Genomic DNA, 14,612 nt, shown 5'->3' on the forward strand with positions numbered 1-14,612 from the left:
TGTGTGTGTGTGTGTGTGTGTGTGTGTGTGTGTGAACCAAGCTAAAGCTATGAGTCACTCTCAAGAGGGGGCTGTAGAATAATAAAGGAATCCCCCTCTGACTCCTAAGGCTAAAGTTATCCGCCCCCTACTCCCCAATGACACAATACTAGAGAGGAGTGGGTGTTCTCAATCAATAGGCATGGCTACACTTCCACAGCCCTATCCTGGGTACATACACTTCCATTTGTAGGAGGGGTGGTGGGTGGTATTATTATAGTTCTAAATGTTCTTGGCAGAAGGAAATGTTTACCAAGTTGCAGCAGGCATCTAAGATGTTTGGGTCTCTGAGTGCGTGTTGGCCTAAAAGATGATCTTTGGTATCTGGTAATTGGGCTGAGGTGGGCGAGAGAGGAGCTACTGAGAACAGAGCATTAAAGGTTGCAGGGTAGGATGAGAGTATTTGATGACTGAGTCAATGTAAGATGGAGGCTCTCTAATATTGCTTACCTACACCACTACTGTAGTGTTGCGCTCAGCTGAAGGAGAGAGAAGTCAGAGACCTTTGTAAAATGCAGACACACACACACCCAGGGTAGGCTCTCAGAGAACATTGAAAATCTTTACTGTATCTATGTGGCTAGTCTTTCAAACGCAGGGATGGACAGCTCCCTGTCTCCTCTCTCTCAGTGGATAACCTGGTTCAATGAGGTACTTGGTGAGAGCATACCACCCCCCCACGTGCAAGTTCATAGCCTACGCCAGAGCCCAGTATCTCTGTTACTGGTGCACTCTAGGGGATGTGTTGGGCAACAGTGTCTCTCTCCTTCCCCCTCCTGCAGACAGCAGCTAACATACAGTACCTGATCAAAAGTTTGTGGGCACCTGCTCATTGAACATCTCATTTCAAAATCATGGGCATTAATGGAGGTGGTCCCCCCTTTGCTGCTGTAACAGCCTCCACTCTTCCACTAGATGTTGGAACATTGCTGCTCTAACAGGGCAGACATTTGACGAATTTACTTGTTGGAAAGTTGACATCCTGTGACTGTGCCACATTGAAAGTCCCTGAGCTCTTGAGTAAGGCCATTCTACAGCCAATGTTTGTCTATGGAGATTGCATGGCTTTGTGCTTGATTTTATACACCTGTCAGTAACGGGTCTTGCTGAAATGGCTGAATCCACTAATTTGAAGGTGTCCACATACTTTTTATATATTGTGTAGCTTCTCAGCCTGTAACTGGGCGTCGTGAATGGGCAGTAATCTGAAACCACCTAAACAACCTTATCAGAAAGAAAAATCATGGACTCGATTTTTCCATTTGGTTATTTCCAAATTGCAGTTTATATTTCTGTGCACAGTACAGCCTCCTCATCAATTTCCAGAATACAGTTTGTTCAGGAAATCCAGGCACTGTCTGAATGCCGTTGATGGATGGTGAGTGTGTGTGAGAGCAGCCTCGAGTATCAAAGGGCTCTGAGGGTTTTCAGATAAACTATTATTGTTGTTGTTCCACCTCCCTCTTGGATCAACCCTGATGGTGGTGATCATTACTTCTGATTAAAGTCCACACAGAGGGAAGACAGATACATACTATTGGTTAAATGATCCACACAGAGGGAAGACAGATACATACTATTGGTTAAATGATCCACACAGAGGGAAGACAGACACATACTGTAGATTAAATTATCCACACAGAGGGAAGACAGACACATACTGTAGGTTACATGAGCCACACAGGAGGCAATGAGGAATACAAAGCATTACGTTGTGTGTAGCAATGATGACACCTGGGCTGTGGTTACTGTGTGGGCTGGTCTCGTGGGGGCAGGCAGTCTTCTCCTACTTTTGCTGGTAAGGCCTGTGGGCCAATCAAACTATCATCTGGTTCTCCAGGTCTCTGGCTGTTTAACCCCCACAGCATGTTCTGTTCTGCCCTGATTGAACTCTCTCTCCATCTCACTCTCCCTCCATCACTACAAAATGGATGGCAAAGTAGGGTTATTTTATGAAAGGGTTACAGAGGAAGTACAGAGGAAGTGAAGAGTGTACATTGTTTGGTTCACCTTTGTGTCAGTGCATGATATACAATAAGTACAGTATCCTATCCGTGTTCTTTTGCACCACAAACCCCCTAAAAACCTTTGACCTCTCAGGAGTTATCCCACCCACACCCATCTACAGCTCCAGTCTTCATAGTTTTGTGGTGTTATAAAGGCTCACAGAATGGTTCCTTTCTTTCTTTGCTCTCTTCATCATTTTGGATGATTGCCCAGATTGTTCTGGCTCCTACTCAGCAGTTTGGCTTAATTGACCTGCCTGAGGCTGAGACGGCAACATCTATCCCATTCCCTAGAGTTTAACATACAAAGACCAGGAACACTGTTTTTGTATTTTATAACTTTGTATTGCAGTTAGAATTATACCTTTGTAATTGTTTTATATACTGTTGATCCCAAAACATTTTTACTTCAATGTAAATACAGAAAATATTAAACAATAGGGTAAGTGTACCAAAAGCCCACCAAAATCTAAGTATAGAAATGTTTTTAATATATTATTTGTAAAAAAAAAAGAAAGTATTTTGCTCCCTTTTTCTCCCCAATTTTTCTGATCTTGTATCATCGCTGCAACTCCTCAACGGACTCGGGAGAGGTGAAAGTGGAGCCATGTGTCCTCCGAAACATATCCCGACTAACCGCGCTACTTAACACCGGGAGCCAATCGCACCAATGTTTTGGAGGAAACACTGTTCAACTGGCGACCGGGGTCAGCCCGCAGGCCCTCCACCTTTCCACCAAGTCAGTTCGACAGATTTCTGCCCTGCTAGAGCTGCCCCGATCAACTCTAAGTGTTGTTATTGTGGAAACATAAGTGGAAACTGTTATTGTGGAAATAGAAGTGGAAACATCTAGGAGCAACGACGGCTACCCAGCGAAGTGGTGCGCCACACAAGCTCACAGAACGGGACCGCTGAAGCGCATGGCGCAAAAAAATTGTCTGTCCTTGGTTGCAACACTCACCACCCAGTTCCAAACTGCCTCTGGAAGCAACATCAGCTTGTCGGAAGCTTAATGAAATGGGTTTCCTTGGCCGAGCATCTGCACACAAGCCTAAGATCACCAAGCGCAATGTCAAGTGTTGGCTGGAGTGGTGTAAAGCTCGCCGCCATTGGACTCTGGAGAAGTGGAAGTGCGTTCTATGGAGTGATGGATCACGCTTCACCACCTGGCAGCCTGACAGACGAGTCTGTGTTTGGCGGATGCCATGAGAACGCTACCTGCTCGAATGCATTGTGCCATTTCCAACTGTAAAGTTTGTTGATGGAGAAATAATGGTCTGGGACCGTTTTTTTATGGTTCAGGCTAGGCCAGTGAAGGGAAATCTTAACGCTACAGCATACAATGACATTCTAGATGATTCTGTGCTTCCAACTTTGTGGCAAAAGTTTTGGGATGGCCCTTTCCTGTTTCAGCATGACAATGCCTCCGTGCACAAAGCGAGGTCCGTACAGAAATAGTTTGTCGAGATCGCTGTGTAAGAACCTGACTGACCCGCAAAAGCCCTGACCTCAACTCCATCGAACACCTTTGGGATGAATTGGAATGCCGACTGAGAGCCAGGCCTAATCGCCCAAATATCAGTGCCTGACTTTACTAATGCTCTTGTGGCAGAATGGAGGCAAGTCTCGCAGCAATGTTCCAAAATCTAGTGGAAAGCCTTCCATAAAAAGTGGAGGCTGTTATAGCAGCAAAGGGGGGACTAACTCCATATTAATGCCCATGATTTTGGAATGCCATGTTTGACGAGCATGTGTCAGCCATGTACTGTATCTCTCAGATAGAGGAAAGACACTTCAAAACAAACTTCCTTCCATTTTTCAGCAAATAATTGTTTCAGATTTTTTTTGATACTTCAAAAAAAATAATCTTAAAATTCTAAATCAAATAGTAAAATGATCTTTGGTACAACCTTCTTAAAACAATTCCGTATAGTTTAGTAGTACTCCCCCAGCTTAAACAGGGCTTAGACTTTTAAGAACACCTGCTCTTTCTATGACAGACTGACCAGGTGAATCCAGGTGAAAGCTATGATCCCTTATTGATGTCACTTGTTAAATCCACTTCGATCAGTGAAGGAAAGGGGAAGAGAGGAGACCGGGGGAGGTTAAAGAATATTTTTTAAGTCTTGAGGCAATTGAGACATGGATTGTGTATGTGTGCCATTCAGAGGGTGAATGGGCAAGACAAAATATTTAAGTGCCTTTGAACAGGGTATAGTAGTATAGTAGTAGTGTGTCAAGAACTGCAATACTGCTGGGTTTTTCTCACAACAGTTTCCCGTGTGTGTCAAGAATGGTCAACCACCCAAAGGATATCAAGCCTACTTTACACAACTGTGGGAAGCATTGGAGTCAACATGGGGCATGGGGCACATCCCTGTGGAACGCTTTCAACACCTTGTAGGGTCAATGCCCCAACAAATTGAAGCTGTTCTGAGGGCAAAAGGGGTGCAACTCAATATTAGGTTTTTCTTATATATTCTTTCTGACCTCTAACCTCTGTCTCTCTATTTCCCTCAGCTCTACAGGGTGGCCGGTCGGGGCCAGTAGAAAAAGAGCATCATGGGAGCATGGGGGGCAGGGTGAGGGAGAGGAGGGCGGCAGGAGGAGACTCCTACTGGGCTTATTCAGGTGAGTAATTTTTCCCTCCATAGTGGTACAGCTATGTCCCCAGGCAAGATGGATTCACTTTTTTTGCCACAGGTTCTAGCCCTAATTCCTCTCTAGGATTCAATTAAGGAGATGGGTCAAACCTAATTGGACTGTGGCTGTAGAGACATATGACCTTACTGTAACTTTTTTTTATTTTTAGTCTTTTATTGATTTTCAACCTTTCTCCGTCCCAACTTTTCTCCCTTCTTTCCAAATCCTTCCCAATATCCTCTACACTCCTACTTTGTTTTTGTTGCTCATAATTCAACTCTTCTTTCCCTCTCTACTTCTCTCCCTTTCCTTCTTTCCCTCTTTGCCTCTCTCCCTCCGAATGGTAGCTACAGGGAGTAGTTGTTGATGTGTGTTATGGATTCTGTGCTGGAGTAGGAACTAGTGTGGTCCTTGTGAGCACCATTCAGCCATACATGTGTTTCTTAAACGTACATTTTTAACTTGAGCACTGCTGGGCTTGGGGGAAAGGCTGGCGCTCTATTGCTGCAGCTGCAGAGGGGGACGGTGTGTGTGAGATGGGAGCGAGCCTTACAGTCATTGGAGGGAGCAGATGGATGGAGAAAGAGAGACGCCAAGGAAACTCGGCTACAGCCAAGACTAGCTAACTTGTAGTAGCCACAATGTTATTTATCATCCCATATAGCAGTGCCTGTCTTGACTGGAGTAGCCTAGGGAGGCTAGTTAGGCTAAACGAGGCCCTATGCTGCGCTTTCCCCCCAACCCCATTCAGTTAACACAACAGCCTACCTGTTGGTTGCCCGTTGTAGCCTACTTCTCCTCTTTTTGCTGACTTTTAATTCCATCGTGCATTAGTGAACTCTCACTCTACCTGCTACACATGAAGCCGCTTCGATTGGCCAACATAAACAACAAGCTACACACATGAATGGTACTGGTCTTCTTATAGGGATCATGGTACACGTCATAAAAACTCAATTGAAAGGTTTGTTTTATTTAATTAATACTTTTTTCAGTGTTAAAAGAGGCCTACATATATTTTTTCTGTCAGAAATAAATACTCAGGCAAGTATTTGAAGACTAACGTACATTCGGATATTCATATAAACGTGCACATCCCTAGCTAGAGCTAAATGAACATATTTTAAAGTACAGTCGTGTCCAGAAGAACTTTCACAAGGTCTGATGATGAGGTATATGTGGCAGGGCAGCCTTCAATAAGGTTTCAGATCTAATAGATGATTCATCATGCATACATTTACTTTGTGCCTTTTGGTTATTCACAACATGCTGTGGGTGGGTGTATGTACTGTATGTCTGTGGGTGTGTATGCTCAAGCAGTGTTTGTGTGTAGGCCTATATGTGATTAATTCACTGAATGTGCTTTTTTACAACCATTGTGCTGCTAGCCAGCTACCTCACTGTGATCCTCAAAAGCAGCGGCTTGAATTTTAATCGAAAAGCTAGAAGTAGTATCCCTGGTCCTATTCATATCCACTAACTGCGCAAATTTCCCATTAGATGAGAACATGAACAAAGTGCTCTCGGCCATCTGAGTAGGACAAGGCTGAAGTGAGATGGAAACTAATGATATTCTGCCTCTTTGGATTGTATATTATGCTTGAAAAGTCATTCTCACTACCTCCCTCCTGCTTATTTTAGCAAGCCTGCAGTCCTATAAAAATCAGTCATATTTAAAAATATTTAAAAAGGAAAAGATCACTAAAAAACCTTTTCCAATTCCACTTTGCCTTTGTGGAAAGAGCTATACGAATGAACTGATTTAACGGTTATATTCCCAGTGATGTTTCCTTTGGAGCATGAAGTAGGATAAAGTTATTTTTAGTACACTGCTTCTCCTCCTTAATCTCGGTTAACCCAGAACTAAAGTGTTGTGTAATTGGTCAGCTGCTCACTTAAGCTCTGGGTACATTTTAACTCCATACACTCGTGGGAATTTGCTGTATTGATAGGGCTGAATTGAAATGTTTCTTACAGAAGACATATGGAAATGCATAACCATGGTAGCAATCAAAGGGAACAGTTTGAATATGGGGAAATTATTAGACTAAAGGTGAGAACCAAACACTTGATCTGACTCAAGACTGAATCCAAACATTATACTGTCAATTTAATGTGCATTTTACTTTTTACTGTACTTTTTGCCACATTTGTTGATAACGAAATCTAAAAATACTCTGGATACATTCAGTAACAGGATAAGAATATTTATGGAACATTTGGGGTAGGTGCAACAAATATAAATGACATGGGTTTCAGTGAGAGGACTAACTGTTGTCTCGAAGTGGCCACACACCTCTCCGAAGTGTGCACAGTTCCTATGTATTTCCAATGCACTTTTATGACTCAAAGAAGAGACTTCAACCATAAGGTTCTATTTTGAGCTCTCCTAGCTGTGCTGTTGAGGAACTAGAGCAAGCAAACTTGTATTTGTTTTCTTTGGAACACAGCCCTGCATCCCCGCCATCACAAAATGACTGTTGTCGTTTACGCATTCTAAAAACAATCTTACAGTGTTAGGTTTTCATAAGGCAATTCAGAGAATCAGATCAGTATGTTGGTGCACACAGAGTAGAGACACAAGTAGGGCTGGGTGATATGGCCTAAAAATATTCTCTCTAAATAAGCTTTGTTCCACAATTAAAGATCAATACACTGCATTTCAAACAGTCAGTAATAATCTAATGAATTCAGGACTTGTAAATTAAACCTATACTAAATATAAGCCTTCAACCATAAGGTAATAATTGTATTTAAAATAAAAAAAAAACACTGATTTGGCTTTCAAGTCTATGAAAATGACAATTTTGTTACAAATGTAACCAGATCCATGCACATCCACAAATGTTTTATTTATTTAACCTTTATTTAACTAGACTAGTCAGTTACGAACAAATTCTTATTTACAATGATGGCCTACCACGGCCAAACCCTCCCCTAACCCGTACAACGCTAGGCCAATTGTGCGCCGCCCTATGAGGTTCCCGACCACAGACAGTTGTGGTACAGCCCTGGATCTAATCTGTAGTCTGTTGTGACGCCACTAGCACTGCGATGCAGTGCCTTAGACTGCTCTGCCATTCAGTCCAACTTCTGGTAGCAGCCGTTATAGAAAATGAAATCAGCTCTCATAAACAATCTCGCAAGCACAAGCCCACTGCTAGTGAGTAGCCAGCTAATCATTATATTTAAAGTCTAGCCAACTTGGATCTATTTTCTTGCTTGTAAGGTAGAGCAGTTGAACAGGTTATGAATAGACCCTCCTGTCCATCTCCAACTGTTTGAACAACAGCCTGTTTACTTTGTTTACATGTTGAAATCAAGTAGCCTACCTGGATAAGAATATGAGAACGAGTTGCCGATTCCTTATACAAATGCATATTTTTACGGTCACTGCACATTTATTAACACAGACTACACTGCTAGCACATAACATTCAGTGCTAAAATGTTGGTAGCAGTACCAGAATGACAGAGTTGCAAAGAAAAAGCAACATCTCAAACTGGCCAATAAAAATAAAATATTAAGATGCGCGAAAGAACACAGACACTGAACAGAGGAACTCTGCCTAGAAGGCCTGCATCCCGGAGTCGCCTCTTCACTGTTGAGACTGGTGTTTTGTGGGTACTATTTAATGAAGCTGCCAGTTTAGGACTTGTGAGACGTCCATTTCTCAAACTAGACACTCTAATGTACTTGTCCTCTTGCTCAGTTGTGCACTGGGGCCTCCCACTCCTTTTTCTATTCTGGTTCGAGCCAGTTGGCACTGTTCTGTGAAGGGAATAGTACACAGCGATGTACGAGATCTTCAGTTTCTCGGCAGTTTCTCACATGGAATAGCCTTCATTTTTCAGAACAAGAATAGACTGATGAGTTTCAGAAGAAAGTTCTTTATTTCTGGCCATTTTGAGCCTGTAATCGAACCCACAAATGCTGATGCTCCAGATACTCAACTAGTCTAAAGAAGGCCAGTTGTATTGCTTCTTTAATCAGAACAACTGTTTTCAGCTGTGCTAACATAATTGCAAAAGGGTTTTCTAATGATCAATTAGCCGTTTAAAATGATAAACTTGGATTAGCTAACACAACATGCCATTGGAACACAGGAGTGATGGTTGCTGATAATGGGCCTCTGTACGCCTATGTAGATATTCCATAAAAAATCAGCCGTTTCCAGCTACAGTAGTAATACTGTAAGCACCGACGCCGGATAGAAGAAGCAGGTACTGGGAGTCAGATATTTATTCGGGAACATACATAGAACAAGACAGGAACAGCGTCAGCACACAGGTAACACGGACATATGACAGTCAATGCAGCAGTGGGGAACAGAGCTGGGGAACTGACACATATAGGGGAGGTAATAAACAGGTGACTGAATGAGTCCAGGTGAGTCCAATATCACTGAAGCGCGTGACGAGGGAAGGCAGGTGTGCATAAATGATGGTGGCAGCAGAGCGTAGTGCCGGGCAGCCTGGCGCCCTCGAGCGCCAGGGGGGGTAGAGCGGGAGCAGGCGTGCCACATTTACAACATTAACAATGTCTTCACTGTATTTCTGATAAATTTGATGCTATTTTAAATGGACAAAACATTTGCTTACTTTCAAAAACAAGGATATTTCTAAGTGACCCTAAACTTTTGAACGATAGTGTACATTTAATTTATTGTATTGTATAGTATATCACCCAGCCCTAGTCATGAGTACATTCAGATGCGTGTTCCCTGCCAAATGTCTTCACAATTCAAACAACATTAGGCTCATTCTGTTCAGAACAACCCAGCAATGGCGCCGTTTCATCTTGTTACTGTATGGGAATGATATGGGAAAGTCAAGACTAAGTTGTTTGACTTGCTTGTATGAAATCAAAGCGTTATTTATTATAATACTCAACATCTCATCTTTCAAAATACATTGAGTCGTCTTTATTTCCAGCATTTACCTCACTCAGACAACACATTTGCAAAAGTTGCCCAGTTTGTGGGAGGCAACTTGTTGTTGCGTGCGGTGTTCATGTTCAGAACCGCTGTCATTCAAAACCAATACTTTGCTGTGAAGCTTAGACCTTGAGCTTTGACGTCATGTATAGCATGTTACTGTACAGCCACTGTGTTCCAATGTAGGTGCTTATCTGTATCCAAACCTGCTTTTGGAACTGGAACGAGGAGCTCCGCTCTCTCTTTGCAAGTTACAGGCTGAATGTCCCCTCCCCTTCTGACATTCCAAAGATGCTAACACCTGCAAAATTGTGATTTGTACAAATAAACAGTTAAGAAAAACCCAAACATTGGAAAGAATATGCTACATATTCCATTCAATCCTGACAGATTCTACGGTACCGGTTATGTTTATGTAGATCTGTCCACGAGAGATGATTTTGTCCTTGATGCTGTACCTCCTGAGAGAGAAGAGAACCTTTATTTAGGAAGACCCATTGAGGTCAGAATACCTATTTTACAAGGATCACCACCCATAGATCATTGATAGTAATGTTTACTCATATTTCCATGTGTTACAGTTACTGCTGTAGTGTCAGCTCAGGGGGCAACTGTAGTTATTGTCCACACTGTTCTGACATTCTTTGTACAATACACCTAAACACTTAAATAAAGCTATTGGTTAGGTATCAGTTCAGAATATGGTAAAGATAGTTTCACGGTAATTGTAATTGCCTTTGTAGTCATAGCACTTAGCACATAGCAAACCCTAGCCTCTGCAGCCTGTCTGCCAGGCCTCTCTCTGTGCTCTCTGAGCTTTTAATGTGTCATGCTCTCTATTCAAACCTGTCTTAGTTGTTGGACACTGAACCTGTGTTGACACTGAGCTATAGGGATTCAGACAGCTAAAAGCTATTTCGCCTCAGTGTGCTTTGTATTGTTAGGGGGAATATGTAGTCAGAAGCACTGTGAGTAAATGACAGCAGGGTTAATGGTGAGGCAGCTAGCTCATTGTGACTGAGTTAAATGGAGCCATTGGAGAAAGGGAAGACCGAAGAGAAATGTTGTCCAGCGTTGCTTTAGAGAAGTAATTAGTGTCTATGGGCTGTGAATGGGGGAAGGACAAGCGTGCCATAGCAGCTAAATGGTTATTAAGAGCCACGTGGGAGGGAATGGAGCCGTATACAGGCAGTGTAGCAGCCACTACAGCATGGCCTGGGTTAGTCTGCTGCTACATGCTACAGTAGGTCTTTTGAATAGGTATTTTGGCCCTAATGGGACCACCTGGGGAATAAAGGTTATAAAGAATTTAAAAGAACATACTTGGTTGGAATAACTCACGTTCTCTCGTATGCTGTAATTGACTCCAGCCAGCCTCCATCCTTTCCCAGTCCTCTGTGCCATTATCCTGTTGTAGTGTTCCTCTGTGAAGAGCCCTCAGCTCTCTCACAGTGGTCGGGCAAACTAGCATCTGTTACTACTGTTACTACTGTGTCTCTCTGTGTTCAGCTTAGGGTTGTCATTATACCAGTATCGCGATCACTGATTTTTCATGGCAAAAAGGAAAACACAAAGCAGACTAAACTCTTTGTTTGTGCTATAGCTTGGAAAAGAAACATGTGATTCTGGGTGACAACATAAAGCTGTTAGGACTGTTTTCCTCAGGAAATTTTGTTTTCTTTTTTTCCCACGATGCCTCTGAGTAACGCAATACTGGTACCATGACAACCCTAGAACCTCAGCTGTAGCTTTAGTACATGGGGGAGTGGAGACCATGGATAACACCAGGTGCAACTGGAGCATAGAAGTTAGGATTCCAGGCTAATTGATAACTGCAGCCAGAGGAGTAGTGCCTTCAGCAAGGGTACTGCACCCTCACCCTATGTATCTCTCTCACACAGATTTCTCACTCTCCTCTTTCCCTACCTCTTCACCTTACTCTCTCCCTTCTTTCCTCCATCGCTCTTACTCTCCGGCTTCACCACTCCCCCCTTCATGTGCCCTACAGTTCTGTTCTCCTAATGAGCTTTGATCTGTACTTTCTGCTATGGAGACCAGCCTATTGTAGAAGAAGCAGGATGCCTCAGCCACTGTTATGGAGAGCTAGTACGCCTCCATCTACCTGCATACATTTCAGTCATTCACCCTTTGGCATGCCTAGTTATTGAATAGGATTCCTGTCTAAGGCAGCCATTCTTGCATATGTAGTGGACATGAGTCGGTCTCGTGAGGTAACCTTGCCTTGGATGGTGTAGTGTCCGACATATGTTGTGATTCATATCACCTGACACCAGAGTTTGAGCCTCCTCTATATTCCACAGTTGTCAGGAGAATCATTTGATCATTTACCAGTCTCTACCAAGGTTCTATAGCTTTTTTATCCTTGACTCTTTCAAGACACCTCTCTGGTGTTGTGCAAGTAATTCACTGTGTCAATCAGAAATCGATATTTCACATTTTTTATATACTTTTTCTCTGCCAGGGAGACTGCCTAATGCAGAAAGTCAAAATGTTGCAGATGCAAATGAAAGGATAGAAAATGTTGTGCAGATTTCAATATTCTAATTTACACTTTACAACATTAAGAGAAGGTTAACCTAACCTACTTCTTATTCTTTCACATTTGCTGCACAGAAGAGAGAGGTGTACTGTGTCTCACTCTCAATGCAGTGTGTGTACTTTAGTTATGAAACACTAAATAAGTTACACAGAAACCCACACCCGGGAATGTGATTAAAGGTTATTCAAGGCATGTGTGTGCTCGGCGAAGGCATTTTTCATGAGATGATATCTCACACCATGAGACCCCCGCAGGAACTCAGATCTGCATCATTTATCAGTTATTTTTTTTCTCTTTCTCTTTCTTTTTCTCTCTCTCTCTCTCTGTGTTTGTTTCTTGTTTGTCTCTGGCTCTGAGTGTGTAGTTCTTACTTTTTATTCAGAGCTTTTATATTACCTCGCAGTTGGATGAAACCAGTTGGATTTGAGATGAGTCATATTTATGTAGACATGGCACCAGTCTCTTGATACATTGTTGGGCTTGTATTCCATTTCTGTATCCTGGCATTGTATTGTGATGAAGCTAGCTACATTAGCCTTGGTGTAAGTCAATGAACAGCATGACTCATTTGTCTAACACTCATTCAAGTCGTGATGAATTCTACTGTACAACCCTTGAGTCCATGATATACAGGTAACTGCCCAAATAAAGAAAACACTTGAGTAAATGAGGGATACAAAGTATAGTATATTGAAAGCAGGTTCTTCCACACAGGTGTGGTTCCTGACCTAATTAAGCAATTAACATCCCATCATGTTTAGGGCCATGTATAAAAATGCCCAGTTGCCCATTATTTCAGCTGCCATGGCTAAATGAAGGGATCTGTGACTTTGAAAGAGTGGTCTCAAAGGAGGATAGGGGCGTTTTTAAGGGTGTGTGGGTGTATGTGTGCGCCTCAGTCACCAGATCTCAACTGGAGGTCGACCGACTATGATTTTTCAATGCCGATACAGATTATTGGAGGACCAAAAAAAGCTGATACCGATTAATCTGTATTTTACATTTAAAAACAAATATTTGTAATAATGACAATTACAACAATACTGAATGAACACTTTTATTTTAACTTAATATAAAACATCAATAACATCAATTATTGTTCAATTTCAATTAAGTTCAATTTGGTGTAAATAATGCAAAAACAACAAAGTGTTGGAGAAGAAAGTAAAAGTACAATATGTGCTATGTAAGAAAGCTAACGTTTCAGTTCCTTGCTCAGAACATGAGAACAAATGAAAGCTGGTGGTTCCTTTTAACATGAGTCTTCAATATTCCCAGGTAAGAAGTTTTAGGTTGTAGTTATTATAGGAATTATAGGACTATTTCTCTCTATACCATTTGTATTTCATATTCCTTTGACTATTGGATGTTCTTATAGGCACTATAGTATTGCCAGCCTAATCTCGGAGTTGATGGGCTTGAAGTCATAAACATCGCAATGCTTGAAGCACAGCGAAGAGCTGCTGGCAAATGCAGGAAAGTGCTGTTTGAATGAATGCTGACGAGCCTGCTGCTGCCTACCACCGCTCAGGCAGACTGCTCTATCAAATCATAGACTTAATTATAATATAATAACACACAGATATATGAGCCGTAGGTCATTAATATGGTCAAATCTGGAAACTATCATTTTGAAAACAAAACGTTTATTCATTCAGTGAAATACTGAACCGCTCCGTATTTTATCAAACGGGTGGCATCCCTAAGTCTAAATAGTGCTGTTACATTGCACAACCTTCAATGTTATGTCATAATTATGTACAATTCTGGCAAATTAATTACGGTCCTTGTTAGGAAGAAATGGTCTTCACACAGTTCGCAACAAGCCAGGCCGCCCAAACTGCTGCATATACCTGACTCTGTTGCACAGAATGCAAGAGAAGTGACACAATTTCCCTAGTTAAAAGAAATTAATGTTAGCAGGCAATATTAACTAAATATGCAGGTTTAAAAATATATACTTGTGTATTGATTTTAATAAAGGCATTGATGTTTATGGTTAGGTACACATTGGTGCAACGACAGTGCTTTTTTCGCGAATGCGCTTGTTAAATCATCACCCGTTTGGCGAGATAGGCTGTGATTCGATGATAAATTAACAGGCACCTCATTGATTATATGCAACGCAGGACAAGCTAGATAACTACACATGGTTGATGATATTACTAGTTCAACTAGTGATTATGTTAAGATTAATTGTTTTTTATAAGATAAGTTTAATGCTAGCTAGCAACTTACCTTGGCTCCTTGCTGCACTCGCATAACAGGTAGTCAGGCTGCCACGCAGTCTCCTTGTGGAGTGCAATGTAATCGGCCATAATTGGTGTCCAAAAATGCTGATTGTTATGAAAACTTGAAATCGACCCTAATTAATCGGCCATTCCGATTAATCGGTCGACCTTTAATCTCAACCAAATTGAACACTTAT

At 41.9% G+C, this 14,612-nt stretch overlaps 1 protein-coding gene across 1 annotated transcript in view; it reads left to right on the forward strand.

The window, feature by feature from the left end:
* LOC110528344 (receptor-type tyrosine-protein phosphatase gamma) overlaps nt 1–14,612 on the forward strand; it is a 218,773-nt gene that overhangs the window by 28,080 nt on the left and 176,081 nt on the right. The window contains exon 2 of the mRNA XM_036983922.2: nt 4,566–4,676. Within this exon, the coding sequence (XP_036839817.2) occupies nt 4,566–4,676 (111 nt within the window). The remainder of the gene's footprint in view (nt 1–4,565; nt 4,677–14,612) is intronic.

This window comes from Oncorhynchus mykiss, chromosome 7 (assembly GCF_057628025.1).
Source record: "Oncorhynchus mykiss isolate SJ-2025 chromosome 7, ASM5762802v1, whole genome shotgun sequence".
Taxonomy (NCBI): Eukaryota; Metazoa; Chordata; class Actinopteri; order Salmoniformes; family Salmonidae; genus Oncorhynchus; species Oncorhynchus mykiss.